General features: G+C 36.7%; 1 protein-coding gene and 1 long non-coding RNA gene across 8 annotated transcripts in view; both read left to right on the top strand.

Moving 5' to 3' along the window:
- Nhe3 (Na[+]/H[+] hydrogen exchanger 3) overlaps window positions 1-22,912 on the top strand; it is an 84,146-nt gene extending 61,234 nt beyond the window's left edge. The window contains exons 2-14 of one of the 7 annotated variants that reach the window (XM_065225019.1): window positions 2,035-2,351; window positions 2,420-2,706; window positions 2,772-3,019; window positions 3,080-3,282; window positions 3,544-3,655; window positions 3,719-3,872; window positions 3,945-3,996; window positions 4,199-4,228; window positions 4,691-4,750; window positions 13,533-13,636; window positions 13,708-13,816; window positions 13,884-13,988; window positions 22,574-22,912. In XM_065225019.1, the coding sequence (XP_065081091.1) occupies window positions 2,035-2,351; window positions 2,420-2,706; window positions 2,772-3,019; window positions 3,080-3,282; window positions 3,544-3,655; window positions 3,719-3,872; window positions 3,945-3,996; window positions 4,199-4,228; window positions 4,691-4,750; window positions 13,533-13,636; window positions 13,708-13,816; window positions 13,884-13,988; window positions 22,574-22,681 (1,889 nt within the window). In that variant the 3' untranslated portion in view covers window positions 22,682-22,912. Of the gene's footprint in view, window positions 1-2,034; window positions 2,352-2,419; window positions 2,707-2,771; window positions 3,020-3,079; window positions 3,283-3,543; window positions 3,656-3,718; window positions 3,873-3,944; window positions 3,997-4,198; window positions 4,229-4,690; window positions 4,751-13,532; window positions 13,637-13,707; window positions 13,817-13,883; window positions 13,989-14,601; window positions 15,080-22,573 lie in introns of those variants that run through there. The other 6 variants (XM_065225025.1, XM_065225022.1, XM_065225021.1 and 3 more) reach the window with 6 other exon arrangements.
- LOC135703754 (uncharacterized) lies at window positions 19,549-21,919 on the top strand. The gene is made up of 2 exons (XR_010517754.1): window positions 19,549-19,586; window positions 19,628-21,919. It is a non-coding gene; the product is annotated as an uncharacterized LOC135703754 (long non-coding RNA).
- Window positions 22,913-22,914: the final 2 nt, after the last annotated feature.

Below are 22,914 nucleotides of genomic sequence, written 5' to 3' on the forward strand. Positions count from 1 at the left end.
GGTGGTCAACCGTTCCTCGAACCGCTTAATCACTCGCGACACCGTGGAATTCGCGATTCCCAACGTTTAAGCGATGGAACGATGCGAGAGATCCTTGTTCTCGTGATGAATGCGCAAGATTTTATCACGCACGAGCTGTTCTTTCGACTCCATTTCCGCGAGTTTTGATCACAGGACTTTAAAACTTGCAGGATGTAAATAATGCACTATGAACTAAATCCACCCAAATTTTCATTAAATTCTACCCAACGGTTAAAAAGTTAGAGCAATTTCATAGTGTGGCAATTTCATCGTGGTACCCTTTGCCTGAAAAAACAGGGAATCTTATTATGGGCCTGGAAAATCAGTGAAATAATTCTTAATCGAAAAGTTTAAGTGGGATCCAGAGGGTTTGTAAGAATTCATGTTTTCATAATTCAACATACAAATGGGTCAGTACGTCTCTTAATAGATGCTATACCAAGTTGGGTCTGACAAAATTTATCCTCCGAGTGGATTGGTGCGCCTCTGGGTGAACATTGTATCTAGTTGGGCCCATGAAATCGTAAAGAAAAGAGATGATTTTCCCGAATACTTTTAGTTCTAGTTACTCATTGTTTTCCTGATAAGCTCAAAGAATCAGCTATTCAATGAAAATGTAGGATTGTAGTCTTGATTGGATGAAGTTTTTTAAATTGATTATATTGAATATTGATTTAAAGGGTTCTAAGTGACAAGCAATGCCTTGACGACCTAAAACATGTTCCGTATCGGGTTCAGTGGCGTCGCCCTAACCTCTATATGTTCAACAACTCTCAAAACGTAAACAAACAAAACAATATTGGTTTCAATGGATACAAATAAGTAAAACTAGAAGATCCTATGTCTTTTGAAACTGATTTGAATGTAAACATGACCCTAAATAACGTTTTCAAAGTTGTTGAACAGGTAAAAAGTGAGGTTACGCGACGCCACTGATCGGGTTACATTTTTTTTCTTTGATTTGTTTTCCGTCGATCTTGTTTTCGGTATTGAGTACCAATGCTATCGATCAATAGACTCATGAACCGGGGACCAACGACTTTACTTTCCTTCCAAAGGAAGGCGTGATCAGAGATTTTATGCCTCAGAAAATCCCGGCGGCGCCGACTGCGTTTTAACCCAGGCCCTTTGGAGTCAGAGGCAGTCAAGCTTACCACCAGCACCGCTAGGGTTACGTTTTTGATAGTCGGAATTCTGGACATTGTAAAATTTCTGGCAAATTGTAAAGAGAGTTCTGGGGAAATTTTTAGGTAATTCTGAGGAGGATTCCATGACGATTGCGAGCGAGATTCCTGTTTAAATTTCAATTAGTATTCCAAACAAGTTCTGAGAATAATTTCAAGAGAGTTATGATGCAAATTTCAAGGAAATTCCGAGAAGATCTCCAAGGGTATTGAATTCTGATGATAGGTCCAAAAGAGCGGCGAATTCATGAAAATTATAAGGATACTTAATAGTGAGTTTAAAAGAGAATTCAAAGAAAATCTTGCCAAAAAATATCAATTTTGAGGGTACAATTCTTAAGTGATTCTAATAAAATTTTCAAGGGTATTCTAATGATAATTTTGAGGAAAATTTACGGAAAATACGCAATTTTCAGTAAACTCCATGCGAATTCTGAGAAGAATTCTAAATAAAATTTCAGAAGAATTCAAAGGTTAACTTCAAGACAACCGGAAAAATCACTAATCAACATGCATGTTTTAAACTTATGAATTTAGTAAAATGTAAGTGGTTTCCTATATCTACAGTTTTTAAGAAAATCGACTGGAAAATCAGGAAATATCAGGGAATTTATTTTTCTTCATTACGTCGATACCCATCCGAGGATTTTTTTAAAATATGGACTGACATGCGATTATAGGCAGTGTAAATGTTTGGTAAATAGCCAAATCCAAACTATACATTTTCTGAATATGTTCTTTACAGCATTGGCAGCATTTGCGAATCATATGGATGTTTTTACCTATGCAACTTATCAACTCAATATCTCTTTTCGTTTGTTCCTTGCAGGTCTCATTGTTGGAGCCATCATTCGCTATGCCGGCACAAAGACTCCCATCACCCACATGGTGGCCGAGCCCGAACCGGAAGCCAAATTCAACCAGAGCCTCCCACCGGACAGCCTGTGGTTGGTATTCCCGGGCAAACTGCCGAAGGAGGGGACCACTCCCATACGTGCCAACAAGACCTACTCCTACAGCTTCCGGGGGGAGGTTGCCAAGCTAGAGGAGAACGAAATAGATCTAAAGGCAACCTTTGATCCGGAGATCTTCTTTAATATCATTTTACCACCGATCATTTTCCACGCGGGATACAGTTTGAAGAGGGTAAATACAACTATTTTCTCCGTATTTTCCGATGCATATAAAGTAATGCTGAAAATTATTATTGATAGAAATACTTTTTCCGCAATCTGGGAGCCATTTTAACCTTTGCCATAATCGGTACGACCCTGTCGGCTTTCCTAATCGGGGCATTGATGTACGGGTTTGTGCAAATGATGCCAAAGCTGAGTGAAAGTTTCACCTTTCTGGATACGCTCTATTTTGGGGCGCTGATCTCACCGACTGATCCATTGACAATATTAGCGATATTTAGCGACATTCACGTCGACGTAAATCTATACGCTTTGGTGTTCGGCGAGAGTGTGCTGAACGACGCGGTTTCGCTTGTGCTGAGCGGGTAAGTTCTGAGGAATCTCTGAATCACAGATGGTCAGTTTCCCACTATTTTTTTATCGTTTTCAGTGCTATACAAAACTATGGAGAACACTACTCAAGCACCGGTGGCTTCGAGGGTCACGCCTTCCTACGGTCGCTGGGCGATTTCTTCAGTGTGTTTTTCTTCTCGCTACTGATCGGTGCATCTATGGGCTGCATAACGGCACTGATGACCAAGTTTACCCACATCCGGGACTTCCCTCTCCTGGAGTCGGCTTTGTTCGTACTGATGTCGTACAGTACCTTTCTGATAGCGGAGGCTGCGGAGTTAACTGGTACTGTATCTTTATTGTTTAAACATTTGTATTTTAATAACACAATCATTTGGTTTACAGGTGTCGTCGCTGTGCTATTTTGCGGCATTTGTCAAGCTCACTACACGTACAACAATCTATCAGACGACTCGCGATCCCGAACGAAACAGATATTTGAACTGCTAAACTTCCTGGCAGAGAACTTCATTTTCTCGTACATTGGAGTGTCGATGTTTACCTTCCCGAAGCATCGATTCGATCCGTTGTTCATATTTACAGGATTTGTAAGTTTATTTCTCGCTTTGATACCTATTTCCAACAGTTGTGCTTATGAAACACTCAATGGAATTGTTCTGCAAAGTTTTCAAAGTAATTCCTATTTTAAAATGTCCCTAATACATTTAAGAGTAATTTTACATAATTTATTTTGTAAAAATTCACGAGAACAAAAATTCTAAGAAACTCACAAAGAGAGCTAGTCAAAAAATAAAGGAATTCCTGTGGACAGGCCTACACATAAATTAAATTCCCATTTTGTATTGCAGATTTGTGCAGCTATAGGTCGGGCTGTGAACATCTATCCACTGTCAGCATTGCTGAACATTGCTAGAAAACCAAAGATTTCGTGGAACTTTCAGCATATGCTTTTCTTTGCAGGTCAGTCAAACCAGACAGGTGTTATTGTCTATATAGAAGATAACTGCAATAATTCCATTCTAGGTCTCAGAGGAGCAATGTCGTTTGCTTTGGCGATTAGAAATACCGTATCCGATGCACGGCAAGCAATGCTCACCACCACTTCGCTCATCGTGATCGCTACCGTCATCATCCAGGGAGGTGCTGCGAACTTCCTTCTCAATTGGTTGAAAATTCCGTAAGTATAAAAATGTCAATGTTGTCCAGAAACATTTGCAGGAATGAATCTAATGGCTATACCCTTTGGCAGCGTTGGCGTTGATGACGAAACGGAGGCCCTGCCGTATCAAGGAGTGAGAAGCGTAAGATTTGAACACGATTTTCTTAGATAATCTTTCCTCTGATCACATGCGCACATTAGATTTTTCCACGATTATTATTAACAGCAACTTTTTGTACATACATACATTGTTCTTTTATTCATAACTTTTATTTCTCTCGCTCACACGCAATTCACGTCTTTGATTCTGCAATGTCTGACCTAATTGCATCGACACCCGAAAGGTGTACAATTCCATGGAGAATACAGCCGGGGTACGTTTCAAAATTATCTGTCGACATCAATCTCTCATATTAGGCTTTTTTTTTATCGAAATTCCACTATCCAAAGTAGACTAACAAAGTGTGGCTGTAACTCTGGAGCTTGTTTGCTCTTCTTTATCTCTTTTTCTAACTCTATTTCATTCCAAAACTGCATGCCCTTATTCGCTTCACTGTAATGCTTCTCTATACACGTGCACTGGATGCACATCATTAGATTTGTAATCTTTTCCCAGAACTGAAATGTAATGTCTCTGTTATACATGTGTTATACATTAAAATCCTTTCTGACTTTGTTTTTCTCCTCATACGTGCACGCACCCCTGCTCACAAACGAAAATTCGACTACGGCTCGTGACTACCGCTTCCGAACATTTGTAATGTTTACCTGCGGTTCTGCCAACTGTCCCTTCCTTGTTGCATAATCGAAAAAAAAAAAATTACATAACTACTCAGTCTATCGACGTCGGCTTGAACCTGAGTCAGCTGCAGGTTAATAGAAGGAGTAGCTCATTGGTAAGAAAGACTTATAGGTTTTGTTTTCTTTAATGTTATGTTCGTTAAATTTGTGTTCCTTTGTAGTGGGTAAATTAACTTTCTGGAATCCACGGGAGTCTTGAACTTACATGCACCTGTTAATCCTGGGAATGTCAGGTTTTCTATCAAATTTCATGAAATATTACAAGATATCTTCTATATGGTGTTTTGATCCTATTGGAACTCCCAACCAAATAAAAAATGTTGACTGAATAGTAAATTTGTGAGGGAAACCCCCGACAATCCAGCTTTTATTCAGCCGTTCTGGTACTCCTTGATATAGAGCATATTTTGGCTGCAATTTCGATTCGAACTTCTTAGACCGCAATTTTTCAACTGAAATCCTAAAGTTCTTTATTGTCAGTGTATTAAATTGAGTGTAATTTAGTGCAACCAAACACAAGATTTACTTCATCTAAAGAATATCAAAACTGTAAGCAAAACAGGTTCCTTCGCTAATTTGGAATGCAAAAATGGATTCTTAATAAAAATATATGTATGTACACGGTAACCGCAAAATACTTAGTAATGACTATAAAGTACGCAATAATGAATACAAAGCTTGCATTTTCGAGGGAAAATGGGACTACCCATTAAATGAGTAAAAATTTTACCCATTTATGAGTAACTGTTATTCACAAGTTAAAAGCTTTTACTTATTTCTGTAGTAAGAATTACTCATTTAAGAGTAAAATTTTACTCTTTTAATGGACAGTCCCATTTTCTCTCAAAAATGCATACTTTATAGTCAGTATTGCGGTTACCGTGTACATAAATAAAGTTGATCCATATTCTCACTAATTATGTATCCTGAGACCCACAGGTAGATAGGGCCAACATGAAAGACTTCCATAGTGGGTGAACCCATGAGTCTGCCACCGCCGTGAAACCATTGGTCTGCTTCTGCTGGGATTTCCTGATGCCAGATTCCAAACTAGCGCATGCTCGCAGATTTAGTTTTTGCTCGTTCGTAATGTTTGGCTGATCCACGTTCACTTTCTACACACGTCCATGTTCTGAATTTTTTGTTTATATCATATACTAATGACATCGATGAAAATTGTGAGGTCACCAAGCACAAATTGTAAACCGTTGACGTATGATCTCCTCTGTAACTCCAATTTCGTAAACTCCTACACAGTTCGAAAAAGTAGTGTAAATTTATGTTCAGTATAATGCACATAAATGGAGCGTCACAGATCACATAAGTTTACATTACATATCATGTAAAATTCTGAGGCATTTCATGCAATGTATCAAATATTGTATACAAAAGCCCATTGTTGTAAACAACATTGTTTACAAGTTGCTCGCTTGAGTGAAATGAAATACAAGTTTACGTGAATGAATGTTTACATCACTATTAAAATTCAGAATTTCTATCTGTGTAGGCAGTCTTAGGCCTCCTGATGCATACACCGGTGTCGCTCTCAGTCCCAAGTCTGCACAGATAGAAATTCTGAATTTTAATAGTGATGTAAACATTCATTCACGTAAACTTGTATTTCATTTCACTCAAGCGAGCAACTTGTAAACAATGTTGTTTACAACAATGGGCTTTTGTATACAATATTTGATACATTGCATGAAATGCCTCAGAATTTTACATGATATGTAATGTAAACTTATGTGATCTGTGACGCTCCATTTATGTGCATTATACTGAACATAAATTTACACTACTTTTTCGAACTGTGTGGCTGCAATAATATTGTAAACTTGTTATAAAAAGCTGAAAAGGTTGTTCGTTTTGACAATTAACGATTTGGCCTATAATAATAAAACCACATCATCAACCAACTCGAAGTCGGTGAGATGCGCCATATTTATATATACCTACGGTCTACTGCTCCCACTCTTGATCTCGTCGATTGAGGAACAGATAGATCCGATACTATCCATCCTTCCATCGCATTTAGCAACTATCCGAAAAGAGTCGGACAAGGCTGGGGATCAAAACCGCCACCACCACCGCCACAAGCTTGGTTTTGCTTTGCTTTTCTTCTTGAAGCATTCTATAATTATCCATCCTATTTTTGTCTGAAAATATAGAGTATTTTTTCACAATTTCTGCATTTGAAAATAAGCTTGAGCAAACGCTTCTTAAAAATAATCTGCAATATTACTCCAACTGCTTCAAATAGGCATTGGCTTCCAGTTGCTTAGCATTTTTTCCAGTTGTATTTCTTAAAATTCTACGACGAAATCGTTCTATCGTCAAAAGTTACGGTTATCGTAAGTTTGCCTTAAGCATCTCTACCACTAAAAAGCTGTTCATGATTATTAGTGAGTAGAGTAAAAAAGTACAATCATTAATAACATTTTCTCCTTAAATTGTTTAAATATGCTTTATTTCTCTTAGTTATTCGCTAATTTCTACCACATTTTGAAGCAACTGATTCGAACATAAAAATTGTTCGTATTGTAAATAATAATATTATAATCGTGGCTGGTGATTGAACCGATATTTATTGATTTATTGCTATGATTTTGGTCTTTATTGAAGGAGCCTGTATGAAGTTAGATTTATTTTAGTAAAACGCTCGATTTTCAACTTTTTACCTAGTGAACGAATTTTAGTTAAATTAGTGGGAGATCAATAATCTTTATTCGGACTTAAAATGAGCTAAATTTCTAGTTATGTTTATTTTATTTCAAGAAAATAAGGTTTTTCAAGAAAAAGGCGTTTTCCTTAAATTGTTCTAACTTCTTGTAAACTCAACCAAATATGTCAAATACTGAGCCAATAATTAATAAATGTATGCTGAGTCACTTGTGTGCTTTTAGAGCCGTTTTTCTTAAATTTAAGTACTGCTGTACGATCAATTTTGAGATACGTATAGCAGAATTATACAATCTGGTGCCCTTACACCGCTCACTTTATCAAAATCAAGCGCCCATTGGCGTTGACGGCGACTATGTAGCTCTTTACTCCTATGAGAAAATCCATAAGCAAACGTCAGACTGTGTGTGAAACATGGCGGACTTTGTACTATCCTTTCACTCCACCGAAAATTCCCATAAGAAACTGTCTAAATTTGCTGAGAGAGTAAATTTTTCGACGGTGCCGTCATCGCCAATTGTTAGTAAAATGATTAATATATTGAGCATATTTTTACACTTGATTGCTGAAGGTTATCATCATAAAGGAAAAAAAATGTAAAACATCCAAAACAATGCTGTTAAAATTGATTTCGGGACAGGGGTTCCACTCACCGCTCATGCCGTAAAGGAAATATTTTTCTTTTATTTTCTTTCTTTTCTTGCCATTTATTGTATTATAGGGAAAGGAGGGGCATAGTTAGGGGCTTAGATTTATGGTTGTTCGTTGCGGGTTGCTGGTGGCAGGTTCAATATCTATATGATGTTACCAGTTAAATTGTTTTGAACAGTTGGGGGTTTCAGTTTGAAGTGCGGGATGCTCATAATATTCCACCTGTTCACTATGCTTCTCCTACCCCTATAGCAAGTTTGAAAGTTATTGAGGTATTGAGGTAATGTCTATTTTAAGTTTACTTTTTGAGTGAGCAGTGAAGGGAACCCTTGACCGTTGTTAGATCTCCAATTCACCGCTCATATGAATGTAAACAAATGTTTTTTTTTTTGTTTTTTGACGATGTTCAGTGAAATAATAATTTCAGATGGTTAAATATGATCAACCCTCGTAAACTAGTGAATTAGTTGGTTTTGGTATCTATGACAGATACGTATTTCGACTACAATGTGCGTGTCATTCCTACTAAAGATCTTATCAAAATCTAACCCCCTTAAAGTACTCATCCCCTATGTAAAAATGTCAAGATCACAGGTATAAAAATGAAACTACAATGCGTAGGATCGGAACCTTCCTAACTAAAAAAAACCAAGATTTAAGTAAAGTAAAGGAGAAATTTGTAAGAAAGTTTGAACATAATGATAGGTAAATTAAATTGACTGCAAGTCGCTAAACCGTAAATCGTAAAGGAGAAAAATCTATACCACTCTCTAATATGGAAAAAGTAAGAGGTTGTATCCAAGACACGACCGTAGATTTGACGTAGGATTACGAAAGGTAGTTATGATGTCACAGCAAAAGTATAGTAAATATTAAATTCTTAACTCGTTATTAGTGAAAAATTTCGATTGTTCGAAATTCGGAAGCAATTTGAGTTAGGGAATGCGCTGTTTGCAGGCAATAGGTGATAATTTTGATCACCATTGCAACAGTTGGACATTTGTGTATTTTTCAATAGTGTGTATGTGTGTGTGTTCAATCTAACCCCGACTGGCCGACAGTGGTATTATGGAAGAAATTTGCTTACAAAAATCCTTGATGTAATAATTTAAAGCAAGTTTAGTCCGGGAGTTAGAAAGCGATAGCTCTACTGCAGATTCAGCAACCCATTTCAGAATACCTGGTAATTCACATCCATTCCGAGGTTACTTTCACATACAATAAGCCCCGCATGTAAACACTACCGTTATCATATGAATAATGGTACTGCAAACACACTTCCAGATTTCGAAATGTGATGTTTCGAAATCTGGCGCGTATTTAGTAATATATGGAAACATGCATTTATGATTGATTATAAATCAGAAGTATCTCACCAAATTCTGCCTCCGAAAAAGCACCGGTTTGTTCACTCGCGGTATTCGAAAAAATCTTCCGCGTTGTTTTTACAACCGAACACGACATTTTGAATCACACGCGAAGTTTTTCATTTGCACCGAATTTTTGCCTGACACCTCATTTGCGTGCATCCTCCGGAAGGCAGAACGCCAGCACCAAGAGAAGAAAAAACCCGGTAAAACCAGGGGGAACGACACTCATTCAGATGAATTTTATTCTACCATGCTTGCCTGTAAAAATAATGTAATTGAAGAGAGTTTTTTGAATTTGTCGTCTTGACGAAAATAGAGTAAGGATAAAAAAAATATATGGGATTCCTAATGGGATTGCATTGGATACTAGGGTGCTTTAAATTGTCATGGGGATGCGTGCAACTGAAATGAAACAGTACGAAAGAAAAAAATCGAAGTAGCCATTTTAGTCAATGCTCAGTGAAAAATAATGTTTTTTTGGTGACAGCTGGACTACAAAATCCATCTACTGATAGAATGTATCGATTCCACGACGAAACTGCAAAAACCTTTAATTCTAAACACGCAAACGAAACTTGTGAAAGCCAGCAGAAGCGACAGCAGCTGCAGGAATAGCAGCATCGCGGATTCGTGTAGCCGTTACCGAGGCTGGAAACCTCGGTCCGGTTACGACACTGTGATCTTCACAATCGATTTGCAATTCTGCACAGATTTACTTAAAAATTCTACCCTGAATTTAAACTCACAAAAGTGACTTGGAGTGAAAGTCTGTTAGAGCGCTTTCTAAAACTACCTTTAATATCATCTGAAATAATTTGTTATCCCTGACAAAGTCCCAAAATCTTTTTTTTTTTCTGAAAAATAGATTAGGAATTTTTTTTCCCCGATTTTTCATTGAAATTCCCGGCTATGTCCCAATTTCCCGGTTCACTGGTCATCCTGCTCATCCCACACCTGCCCTATAATATTCTATCGACTCTCCAAAAATGAGAGGGCGAGATATATCGTCGGATTCGTGCAATACTGGCACCACTCAAAATCTGTGAATGTTCACATTCAACGTTTGAAAATTTGGGGTTCAGTATCAATTTTATGATTCTTTTCATTTACATTGGACTGAATCGAGTGTGTTTTATTAATTCTTTCAAATTCAGTTTAAAAAATGAACAATTCAACGATTTTTACTGCTTCTTATTTTAGATGTTCTCATTTGTCATTTTTGTTTATCTCCTCTATGACGCGCTTGATGTATTTGCGCCCGCGACCGATTGTAGACGAGTGGTCCGTCATTTATTTTAATTTAAGCTCCCCCGGGAATCCAATCGAGAAATCACTTCATCCTTGGCCTTCAGCATAGATATAAGTGGTGGTTAGGGCCTGTTCATAAACTACGTAGACAGTTTTTTTTTGGGATTCTTCACCCCCCTCCCCCTGCGTAGACAATTGTCCATACAAAAAAATTAAAATTTGTATGGGCCGTGGATAATTGTCAACCCCCCCCCCCCTAAACTGTCTACGTAGTTTATGCACAGCCCCTTACCTTCGTACTATTCATTCCTTCACGTTTCAACTTTGATCATTTCCACCAGCTTCGCCAGGATAATCGCCACCTTGAACGACTCAACGCGTATAAAATTTTTTTAACACCATGTTTATTATGGAGATCATTGAAAACTGACAGTGCTTCGCGATCGACTTGAAAACTGCATGGCTTGCTTGGTGATTTGTGTGCATGCAGAAGGGATAAGTTGGGAATAGAAAGGATGGGTTGAAATTTTGTGCACGTTGAAAATTTTAGGAGTGATTTGGGTAAAAATGGGATAATCCTGAAGTGTCGTTCCCCCTGGGTAAAACTCTTCTTGGGAGGGAGGCAAAGCACCAAAAAGCAAGCGAAAAGAAAAACCGACCAACGCGACACCACAGCAACACAGCTACTCGAAACAAATTCTTGTCCCAGATTTTTCACGTTAAATACAATATCACTAAACAAACTTCTTAAAACGTCATAGATCTTAATTTACACTTGTCCATACGCGAAAACTAATATTTTTTTTGATTTGGTACAGTTAAAAAATATGCGGAAAACAGATGAAATCAGCGCCAGCGAAAACAAAACCAACCGTTCGCGGGCAGAGCCTACTCGGATCTCTCATTTGTGTATTTTTCAATAGTGACCTAATAACAATTAATAAAATGTTCATTTTAGCAGATTGATAGATAAATTTCCAATCGATTGGCTTGTTTAGAATTAAAATCCATCTGCTATTGACAGAGTTATATGTGGTCAAAACCTGATCTCTTTTCGTAATCCGGCCAGTATGGAGAAGTGATATCCATTAGAAGTGAGGTATGGAAGAGCTATTTCCTTGGCTCCAGGAATGAATAACATGTCGTTAGACAGACATTTATTTATCCTATCCCTACTTTCCGATGTCAATTCAATTGAAATTGTTCTATTCGATGTCAAGGTAATCGAACACTGATTACCAGATCAGGGGTGAATTAAATCAACATTTGACTTGATATCGAATATAGCAAGTCCTACGTCGACCAACTTCTTCTTCTTCTTTTTATTTTTCTTCTTCTTTTGCTTTATTACGGCCCTACTGGGATTTTACGCCGGCCCTCAACTTAAAGTTCTTTGCGCACTTTCATAATTGTTAATTGAGAGATTTATAAGCCTGTACAATCATACTCTATGCCCATGGAAGTCGAGAAATTTTTCAATCCGAAAACTTCCTGTACCGAGAATCGAACCAAGCCGCCTACAGCATGGTCTTGCTTTATAGCTGAAACTGTGTCGACTGAGCTAAGGGAGACCCCATCGACCAACTTACTGGATGTTTATTTCGCAGTTCAACTAAACCGGGTTTTATAAAGAAATTAAAATAAAAGCAAGGAGAAAAGTAATATTACATTTAGCGTCGTGCTCTGAGGTAGTCTGTACTTTTAACCCTGAAATTTTTAATTTTTCGAAACTAATTAATTAGACGTAGGTTCAATATCATATTGATACTGAACCTATTACCAATTAATTTGTTTTGAACAATTATTATAAATCTAAGACCAAAGTACAGGATGCCCATTATGTCCCACTATGCCTCTCCTTCCTCTATATATCATAATTATATTCATTTTAATGAATTGGCTCCGTAGACTTGTTTCTTAAACGTTAAGAGCCTTGCAAATAAACGAACTAAAAAATAGTTTCCCATACCGGATAGTATGATTAGTTTGCGGGCAAATTTGTTATTCGTGAGATATGATGATTTGAGATCATTGTTTACAAAAGTAGTCTCGTCCTTTTGAAATGTTTGTACTTACTACTAAATATTTTTTCCAATCAATTTAACACACATTTTTGTCATTTGTCATTACTTGAATCAAATAATACTTACATTCACATGCGAACTGAATAGTTTTTTCACTTGTATGAATAGAATTTTCGATTTGACATAGTCACGAATTTAAGGCTTTCCTGGGAGTTAAATTTTTAACTAATGGAGGCAGATCATCAAGAACTTAGTGTATACGAAAGCCTCAAAACCGTGGGAGGCGACACATTTAAATCTCCATTCTTGATGCTCGTAAAATCTCACAATATTGAATAAATCTACGAAAATCTTCTTTAATTTCTCGCATCTACTTGCATCCGGCATCATCTTTTTGCAAGGGAACCTTCAGAATTGTCATCAATCTTTTCTGCATCGCTCAAAACCATATATTTTAAAGCCATTTGCTCCGTCATATCGAAAATTCTAAAGCACAACGATCTCGTTTAGAGATTTTCCCGTTTTTTGGTCTTCCCATCCCCCTATTTTATGTTTTGACTTTTAATTAATTCTTTTATTTCCGCAAAGTTGTTCTTAAGACAAGGAGTGTAAACTTGAATGTTCATATTTAATTCCTAAAAAAGAACGCAGTATGCAAACAAGGATGCCTTTCATCTAAGATTTCCCTGGACTTTTCAGATAGCAAAAACTGCATTAACCGAGCAATGTTACCAAACATAGTTTCCACATCAGTTTATCTTAACAAACGACACTTGCTCATGTTCATCCTGTTTTCAGTATCCTTGTTATGTGTATTTATTTGTTGTATAATCGAATCATATGTTACCAACTTCAAGTTCGGTTAGTTCCGTCGGAGTTTTGAACAACTATTTTCCACCATTTAGGATCTCGAAAATCAGGACAGCGAAGGAGCAACGACTCCTGGTGGAACCAGGAGAGGTAACGAGAAAGCTGTTCTAGCCCGTGTTTGGGGCAATTTCGATACAAGGTACCCAGAACTACGGGCTTCCTTATTTCAAACTACCTGCCTTAACAATGTGTTATAACTTTTCCACACAGGTACATGAAACCATTGCTGACACACTCGCGTCCAACGCTATTGGAAACGCTTCCAGTATGCCTCAGCCCACTGGCAAGGTTGCTGACGACTACTGAGCAACTGACGCAGGTTTGTATCCTTAGGAATACTTTTCCGTAATTTCAAGTTTATTAATAAGAATTTATGTTTTCAAAAGGAGGGCCCAACGCGACGTGCCGATTCGGATTCGGACCTGTGCATCGACGATGACGACCGAACTTCTCGGGGTGACAGTAGTATCCGCCGTAACTCGATTAATCGCGTAAGTATACGACTTGTTTCGGATGATCGTACTATTTTTTACAAAAACCGCGACTAAGTGAGTGGGTACGGGGTGTTAACTGCTAAATGCCGAAACAACTACTATTAATATTGCGCTGCTAACCACTGTCTAACATGCACGTGTGTCATCATTGCATTGTTTGAAACACATTTTGAAGGGATAGTGGAATTTAAAGGAACTAGATGGATCTAGTCGATATGAAAATTGGGGAGTAGCTGACCAAAAAATTGTCTTTATATTTTGCAAAATTAGGATAGCATGTAATAACTAACCCTAAAAGGAAATTTGATCTAGTCGGGTAGGGCGCTAAATGATTAGAATGAATAGAATGTAAAATAAGTGGTTTTCCAGCTTGTGATTTCGACATTAGAAAGCAGTCCAAAAGTAAACTAAAACGTTGATACACGTGAAGCTAGCAACTGCTACTACATTCCACTACCAGCAGTGTTTTATTGGTTTTCTTATTTTCTGTTTTCTTACACTAATTAAACGCATGCACGGCCTCTGCCATTCCCGTTAACGAATGACGGTATGGATAAAACAATCTAACAATTATGATTTTTAATACTGTTGATTAATTACGTCAAAATAGGCTGTTGCCGAGGAAGCGAATAGCGCGATTAACCAGATTAATAGTTTAGGCATTGAGTTTATTTAAAAATCTTTCTAATTTTATGTAGTTCCAGTTCTTTGATATTTTTTCGAGGATGCATGGTTTTGTTTGATTATTTTAAGTTTTTATTAAAGATTTATGTTGAGTTGGTTTTTCGTTTTTTTTTTCTCTGTATTTCCCCATTTCAGCCCATATCGAGAAAGCGTTAGAATAGTAGTGTGTTCCTACTTTTGATCTTGTTTGCATCGCAATGAAGAAGAAAGAGACAACGTGACATAAACACCTGGGGATGTGATGGGGAATTGATCAAATCTATTCCACATGCAACCCAGCTAGAATGGTATCTACGATACCTAGTATTTTGTTATTTGCCAAATTTTGTATATTTTGTATGTTCTAAGTTATTGAATTATTTTGGAATACGCTAGCTTTATTATGAACCTATAAATTAGCTATGGGAAATCTTTTGTGGGAAGTAGGTATAAAAGGTATGTATACATTTAGAGAACTGTGTGGGATGTCGGTAGGCTTCAGATGTTCTTAGAGAAAGATGACATATTTTCCTTTGTAGATTTACCTTTGTTCAAGTTTTTTTGATGATCAAATGACCTAAAAAATGCTAAATTAACAATACCACCTAATAAGCAATCAATCTTAAGTCATCAGTCCCTTGAGAGAACTTTTTTCAGTTTTCGAAAGTCTTCTTTACATTTCATTGCTGACTGAGAACTTTCGCATAGATGTCTTCTAAATTCAATGTAAAAGTTATCAATTTCTGTTGAAGATTCTGAACCATCCGTATAGATCAAATGTGTCAACTGAAGTCTCGTGAGGTTTCCTTGGAAAAGAATTTTGAATCCTTTAGAGCAGGTATTTGAATTTTTAATAGATATCAAGTGTATTTTTGGGTTTTAAATTCATTCAGAAGAGTTCGATCTCTGCACTGTAAAAAATGTCCTATAATTCTTTTATTATTCAGCTATTAATCTTCTATTATTAGCTTAAGTGATCTACTTTGAGAGTATGAAGATCAATGTTTTTTCAAAGGCTTATATTATTTCCGGAGTAATCTGAACAATTTTCATGTTTCATTCGAAGTATTCTTTTTTGATCTTCTTGCTTGACCAGTGTTAAAAAATCTGATTTTTTTTTTAGTTTCTATTGAACCTTGAGTTCTGGAGAAGTTTTTTTTTTAAATTCATCTATCGGCAATTTTATGTCGCTTCTTGAAATAATGTTGCTTTCGATAAAAAAAAAATACATTGTAACTCTGACCAACTGGAACACAACAAATAATCGCTTCTGTCACATTTTAGTAAAGTTGTTGAGTTGAATAGATTTCCATCAATCCCCCAAAAAAAACGAGCGATAGCCATCAATGCTACTCGTAAGGCTTGCGTCTGCACACCAGGAAAGAAATCCACGCACACAACCTCAAAGCGGTTGCATGTGCTTGAGTATCGGACACAGTTTCGATTTAATGCCGCCAGGAAGCACACACCATCTAATTAATTGAATTTGCTTCCATGTTAGTCATAACATTTCTAGAGTGAGTTCAAATGATTTCTACGATGTGTTCACTCAAGTACATCGAAGACTGTCAGAGCATCGGATCAATTCAACAAGACATATAATTCTAGCCGACAGTTTTTTTTCTATTGAAAGCATGCTTGAGCAATCATTAAGAAACTTTATATGGTGTATTCATATAATAGGGTAACTCTAGAGCATTGGTGGTCAACCTCAGTTTATCCAGAGCTGTATCTTTTTTTAGTTAGTCATATCTTACGCTTCATCTAGCGTATTTTCCAGACAACCAGAAGTCGTATAAAAATGTACATACAGTATCGTAATTTTAACTATTTGTTTTTATATTACTTCTGCGTGAAGTCAACGATTTACATAGTTGAAGATGCTAATTTCAAATAACAGACTAGAGTGGTAATTTTTATACGATAGATGAGGAGATGAAAGCATAGAGCTGATAGGTCAGTTAGAGTACGGCAGTGGCGGGGGATACCCCTCACCATCCCTCTCCAACGGGGGAGTTTGGTAAAGAGAGATGATCAAACGGATTTGTACTTTCATAAAAGTTGTTCTTGCTCGCTTTCTACTCTCTCTCTAATATATATATACAATTTCACACTGCCGTACTCTAATGGAACTATCAACTCTATACTTTCATTTCCTCATCTATCGTATAAAAATTACCACTCTAGTCTGTTATTTGAAATTAGCATCTTCAACTAAGTATCGTAATGTTTTACAGTTCAAGTCAACATCGCTTATAAGAATGACATACATCGCATTACGTTTAAGTTAAATCGTATAGAATGCAACTTTTTTTATCGTACAGAATCACAAATTAAATCGGATTACATTGAATTTGTTGTTACAGATTGATTAAATCGTATATGATGTAAAATCAACTCCTTTGAATAGAAATCAAAATTTGCTCGTATATGGCCTCCGCTTTTGTACGTATTAGTATTTTTTTTAGCATTCTATATGATTTGTTTGTTTGTATATATGTTAGTATATCACAGATACAATTTTGAATATACGTGCATTCGGGTTGTCTGGGTTTCCAGTCATTTCGGCCATAATGTAAAAATAAAATTCGGGATGAGGCTGTGTCGCATCATAGAGAGAGAATTTTCCTGCTTTACGTATGCTTTTATTGATATATTAATTTTGGATCCGTTTATTTTATGCTCGATGTCATTTTAAATGATTTTGAGTCTAGCGTTTTTCCACAAATATCCTATGTCTTTTCACTAGTAGCACAAAAAGTTGCACCACCAGTCATACATAACAAAAAATAGTTTTATAACAGTTGCCACGGCTGTTGATGTAATAGTAAAACGCAGATACACAAATCCCCCGACGGTGCCCAAGTAGCATTGCAAGTTTTATCGAGGTTTTAAAGCATTCTACAATTCCAAATCATGCTCTACAGAACCCTCATAAAACCAACATTGTTACTTGGGTGTGGTTACGTCAAATGAACCTATGATTTACCCTTATGTAGGTGTAGCAGTTTCGATGGAATATTCAACAACTTTTTTATGGTGTATAATAAGATTTATGCACTACAGTGTGCACCATAAAAAATGCGACAACTTCCATACAAAATGTATTTATGGTACCTTTTGTACATCCATTCATATAAATCTAAGCTCTAAGCGAATCCTTATGATAAGTCTAAGGGCTAAACATTATCCGCTCATTTATGATCAGAAGAACGAAAAGGCATTAGTCCGGAATAAATCACAAGTTTTTCTTTTATCACTCGATGCTCGCACCAGTCGAGGTTATCACTCGGGTTATCAACAACAACACTCGGGTTATCAACAAGACATTTAGCGCATAAGTTTTTGTATCCTTTCAAGGCAGAACATTGGTAATAATGTAGATGAATGTTGAATTCCGGGTAAACCATCAAGCCACCACAACCACAAACGTAATAATTCTTACAAAAACGTTCTGCTTTTGATAGTTCCTCTTTATTCAAATATAACATGGCAGAACAGAAAACCCAAATTGATATGAAAATATCTACTTTGTGAATTTAATTCCAGTTTTCTCAACAAATGCGCGTGTTTTAAAAAATCTGTGATTTAGGATCCAAAATCCAACCCTAATATTCTAAGAAAGGAGCCAAAATCCATCTTGGCTGAAAATCAACCAAATTTAACACAAATACGTACTTTTGTCAATTTAAACATGGCTTTGTGTTTACTTAAAAACAATAATCATCACCACGCATTATTTTCAAAGAACGGTATCAAAATCCAACTTAGCAGAAAAGGAAACCTAATTTTCTAAAAAAAATACTTTTCGAATTAAGCAAGGTCCATTCTATTAAATACAAGCCTATTTTTCAAATATAGGAGCCGAATTCAGTTCGACAGAACGGAAAAATCAAATTTCTAGGACAATACGCATGGATTCAGCAATTTTATAAAATCCTTGACTACTTTCGAAGACTACAAATCAAGAAGACTGGCAACTCTGCCAAAAATCAGGAGACAGTAACGGCAACGCCTCTTCTGAGCAAAAGTGGAACCTTGTATGATGGTGTGTGTTAATTCACGCATGCATTCACACACATAAGTAGAAACAAATAGTTATCAATTATTGGTTTTGTTATGATTGTCGTAAAAAGTGAAACGTTTCTTTCTTTGCTTTATCAAGCTGACAACGAGTAAAATTCCAGCTGAAATTGAACAGATGCGTAAGTAAATTTGTTTTGAAAATCAAAACTATGGCAATGATACCATTCACAATGATGGTGGGACCTTCCTCGATCATTAATTTGCAATCTCAGAAATTCACTTTTCCTAAGCCCTTTAGTGATGCATTTATGGGCATTCGTATGGTGCATTAGTAAAATACATGCCCGTTCCGCTTGGCTTTGGCATCTGGCCACAGTGGGGGGAGTTAAGTTGTGACGCTCGGCAACTTGACACAGTATTCGCTGACCATTTGAAGCTAAAGGCTAAGGCTAAAGAAATGTTTTATTAAGTTATGGAATAATAAGATATTATGATGATATTTTGTATGTGTAAGTTATAAGAAAAGATGGCTGGCCAAACCGACCCTGTAGACTCACTGGTCAAACCAACACTGTTGTTATCATTCTCTGGAAGGTGTCGGTCGATTCCAAGAATTGTTAAAGCATACAGAGGATCACTATCCGGTGGTTTCATGTTCTGACAACATCTAAAATGGAAATATATTATTTATCAATACGTACCGTTTGGGATTATAGTCCTTCAACCTTTCATTTTAACTTTCTCCAACATTAGATCCAGCTACGCCTTACGTTGGATGATGATGTAGGAACCGGATCTTTCTTTTTTTTTTAATCCTTGAATTTTCAGCAGCTTCCGAATGATGGTTGTTCACTCAATGGTAGTAGAAGCTTCCAACAGGCAAAACAATCAATATTTCGGTTCCTCGTTCACAAGTATAAATTACTTTCACTAGGTATCGATCCGAGTTTCAATCCTCTACTTGTTCCACCATGACATGTTTTTCGGTTTGGAGTTGGAAAATCACCGGCTGGGATTAGGATACGAATTGCCGTGAAATTTTGTAGAGCAAAACAAAAACAACAACGAGTACCGTGTTATGATTATTCGATTCGTGGACATCAGGTCACACACACAGTCACTGTTTATGAGCAGTCTCACTAACATTTGTGCTTCAAACTTCCACCTTCAATTGACAGAGGCGCTGTTATCAGTGACGTTTGACATTTGTATGGGAAAAAGGACCAGTTGCCAGTCTTCTTGGTTTGTAGTCTTCGCTATTTTTCAAAGGATGGAGCCAAAATTCAATTTGGCTGAACAGGAAACCCAAATTTCTATGAAAATACGTACATGCTTAAAAAATGCATCATCACGTATGGATTCAGCAAGGTTTATTCTATAAAATCCAAGTCTAGTGGAATCAAAATTCAACTTGGCAGAACAGAAAATCAAAGTTTCTGTGAAAATACGTACTTATGTGAATTCAAACTCGGTTTTCTCAAAAATTGAGAAGTTCAACCCTCATGTATGGATTCAGCAAGTTCCATTCTATGTAATACAAGCCCAATTTTAAAACTTAGGAGCCAACATTCAGTTCGGCAAAACAGAAGAATCAAATTTCTAAATTACTTTTGTGAATATTAACTAGGTTCATCCTTCACGTATGGATTCAGCAAGTTCCATTCTTTAAAATCCAAGCACAAATTCCAAACGATACAACCGAAATCCAACCTGGCTTCAAAAAAAATCTACCATCACGTATGAACTCACAAAGGTCTATTATATACAATCCAAGCCTGTTTTTCAAAGGACGGGGCCAAAATCCAACTTGGCTGGTCAAGAAACCTAAATTTCTGTGCATCTCACAAGAACGAGGAAGGGGTCTAGAGGAGCAGAATCTACGTTAAAAATTAGTTAAATCACTTCAGGAAAGCTGAGACTAACATTAATTATAATTCAATCACTCAACAGAAAAGTTTGAACTCCCCACCCCTGAATCACTTCAGAAAAGGTTGGACTCAGTTTGGAAAATTTAAGCTAAAAAAAGTGTCGGTTCACTTCGGAAAACTTTCTACGTTTTTTGAAAAGCTAGATGACCTAAACAAGATTGTGTCCTTGCCAAATGCCAAGCAGTTAACAAAAATCTGGGGCTCACTTAGGAAAATGTCAAACCCGTTCTGACAAGTTTGGATTCAGTTCGAAAAAGTTGAATCAATGCAGGAAACCTTGGATTAATTTAGGAAAGGGATTAAATCAGCTAATGTGGCCTCACCCCAGAAAATGCGAAACCAATTCTTTAAAGCTCGGGTTCGGGATATGTTGGATCACTTCAGGAAAGCTTTGACAACTTTAAAAGGATTGAATAACATAAAAGAAAAGATTAGGCTCAGTTAGAAAAATGTTGTTGACTTATTCGAAAGTTTAAACTCACTTCAAAAAAGTTCAGACTCAGTTTTGAATCTGCTTTGAAAAGTTTTACCTCAATTAGGAATTTCTTCAAGCCTCACTTCTACAAAATTTAAACGAATTTTGAAAAAAAAAATGGATTTAGCTTGGAAATTGTTGGATCACTGTAGAAAATTAAGTGGCATTGCAGCAGGTTTGTAAGTTACGACATTTATATCGAATGTGAAAATCGGGTGACTACGATGGGATGGGCACATTGTAACAATGTCGAATAACGACCCAATGAAAATGGTCCTTGGTAGCGACCCGAAAAGACGAAAATGTGCGCAGCGAACAAGGGGGATCGATCAGATTGAAGGCGGTTTACCTAGTGAATTGCCATACAAGATTAGAAATGACGTTCGTTTTCAACAACTGTAACCGGCTGATCCGATTTCAAGGACCTGGCATGCCGTTCTGGTCTAGTACCAATGCATGTAAAAATTCTGTAAAATAACAAGGTGATATTCTACAACATAATAAAATCTAAACTTGAGATTTGTTCCGGTCTTATCAGTGCTAAAATAGTCTGAACAATGCTGACAGAAACCAACCGACGTCCCACACACACAAAGATAGTTTACAGAACGATACGTGCCAACATTGAAAATGTGCAAATGAAAGAGAATCAACGAAGCGTTTTAGTCCACGGGCTGTTATCGTTTAAGTTTTAGTCAATTATTATTATAGTTTGGTTTCAATTTGGTTTTACGAGAAAACAGTATAACGCAGGCAGATAGACTTTATCGGATCGGATCCTTTGAAGCTTGGTGCGGGTGTTGGCCGCCTCAATACTGTTGAGGAAAATATATGTATATCGAAATACACACGATATTGGTGAGATCATCTGTGATGAAGCACGATAAATGTTATCATATAATTTACCTTAGCCGTACTTAACTGTTAAGTTTCCTTTTGTGCAAAAAATTTCTCCGAATCACAATTATAAATTGTATCATTTTAATTGGACTTTGTTCTTGATTCATGAAATATGACTTATGTTATTGACTGGGAGGCTAGATTACACCTTTACGATTATACATACATATTTGTTTAGAACACACAAAAGAGGTTAAATGCAGTGATAACACACAAGTTTTATTCAGAGTGAAAGGATAATAAAACGTTATTATGAATAGAATCTACCAAATTTGAAAAAGTGTCGTGTTAAATATATTGTTTTAGAAGAATTATAAACAGATGAATAATGTTTTATCGAGCGTACTATATATGGAAACTGTCGTTTTAGAAAAAAAAAAACACTAAAAACTAACGAATGAATATGTCGCAAATACAGTGTCCTGTCTGAAATGTTTTTTTTTTCTTTCTTTCTTTCCCTTACTCTATTTGTCCTTTCTTTTCTCTTGTTGTCGTTTTCTTTTCCGCTCCAACTCGTGCCGCAATATATCCGAAATGCCACCATTCCAATGCAATGCTATCATCTATGCATCGTTGTCTGTGCGAGATAGTTGGAGATTATGGATGAGGCTGTTTATAGTTCACTCCATTCGGGCAACTTTGCTAGCCGAATCATTCAGCACGGTAAACGAGCCGGAGGCAAAATTTTCCATCTCTAGGTACACTGTACATATTGGTATTAGTTTGGAAAAAATGGAAACCCGCTGAATCATCCGGTTGATCTTTTTGCCATATAGGCACCGTTTTAAATACTCGCTTGATGATTAAGGAACAATCTATTTTAATTATTTGCATGACTGTGATAAAGTATAGCTAGTGTTTGCGTTTCATGATCGGATCTCATGTGAAGAACTATCATTAAATTTAGTATTTTAAGAGTTGTAGCTCCTTT

This window comes from Ochlerotatus camptorhynchus, unplaced genomic scaffold (genome assembly GCF_037179485.1).
Source record: "Ochlerotatus camptorhynchus isolate MF236.1 unplaced genomic scaffold, CSIRO-AGI_Acam_v1.1 ptg000220l, whole genome shotgun sequence".
Classification (NCBI taxonomy): domain Eukaryota; kingdom Metazoa; phylum Arthropoda; class Insecta; order Diptera; family Culicidae; genus Ochlerotatus; species Ochlerotatus camptorhynchus.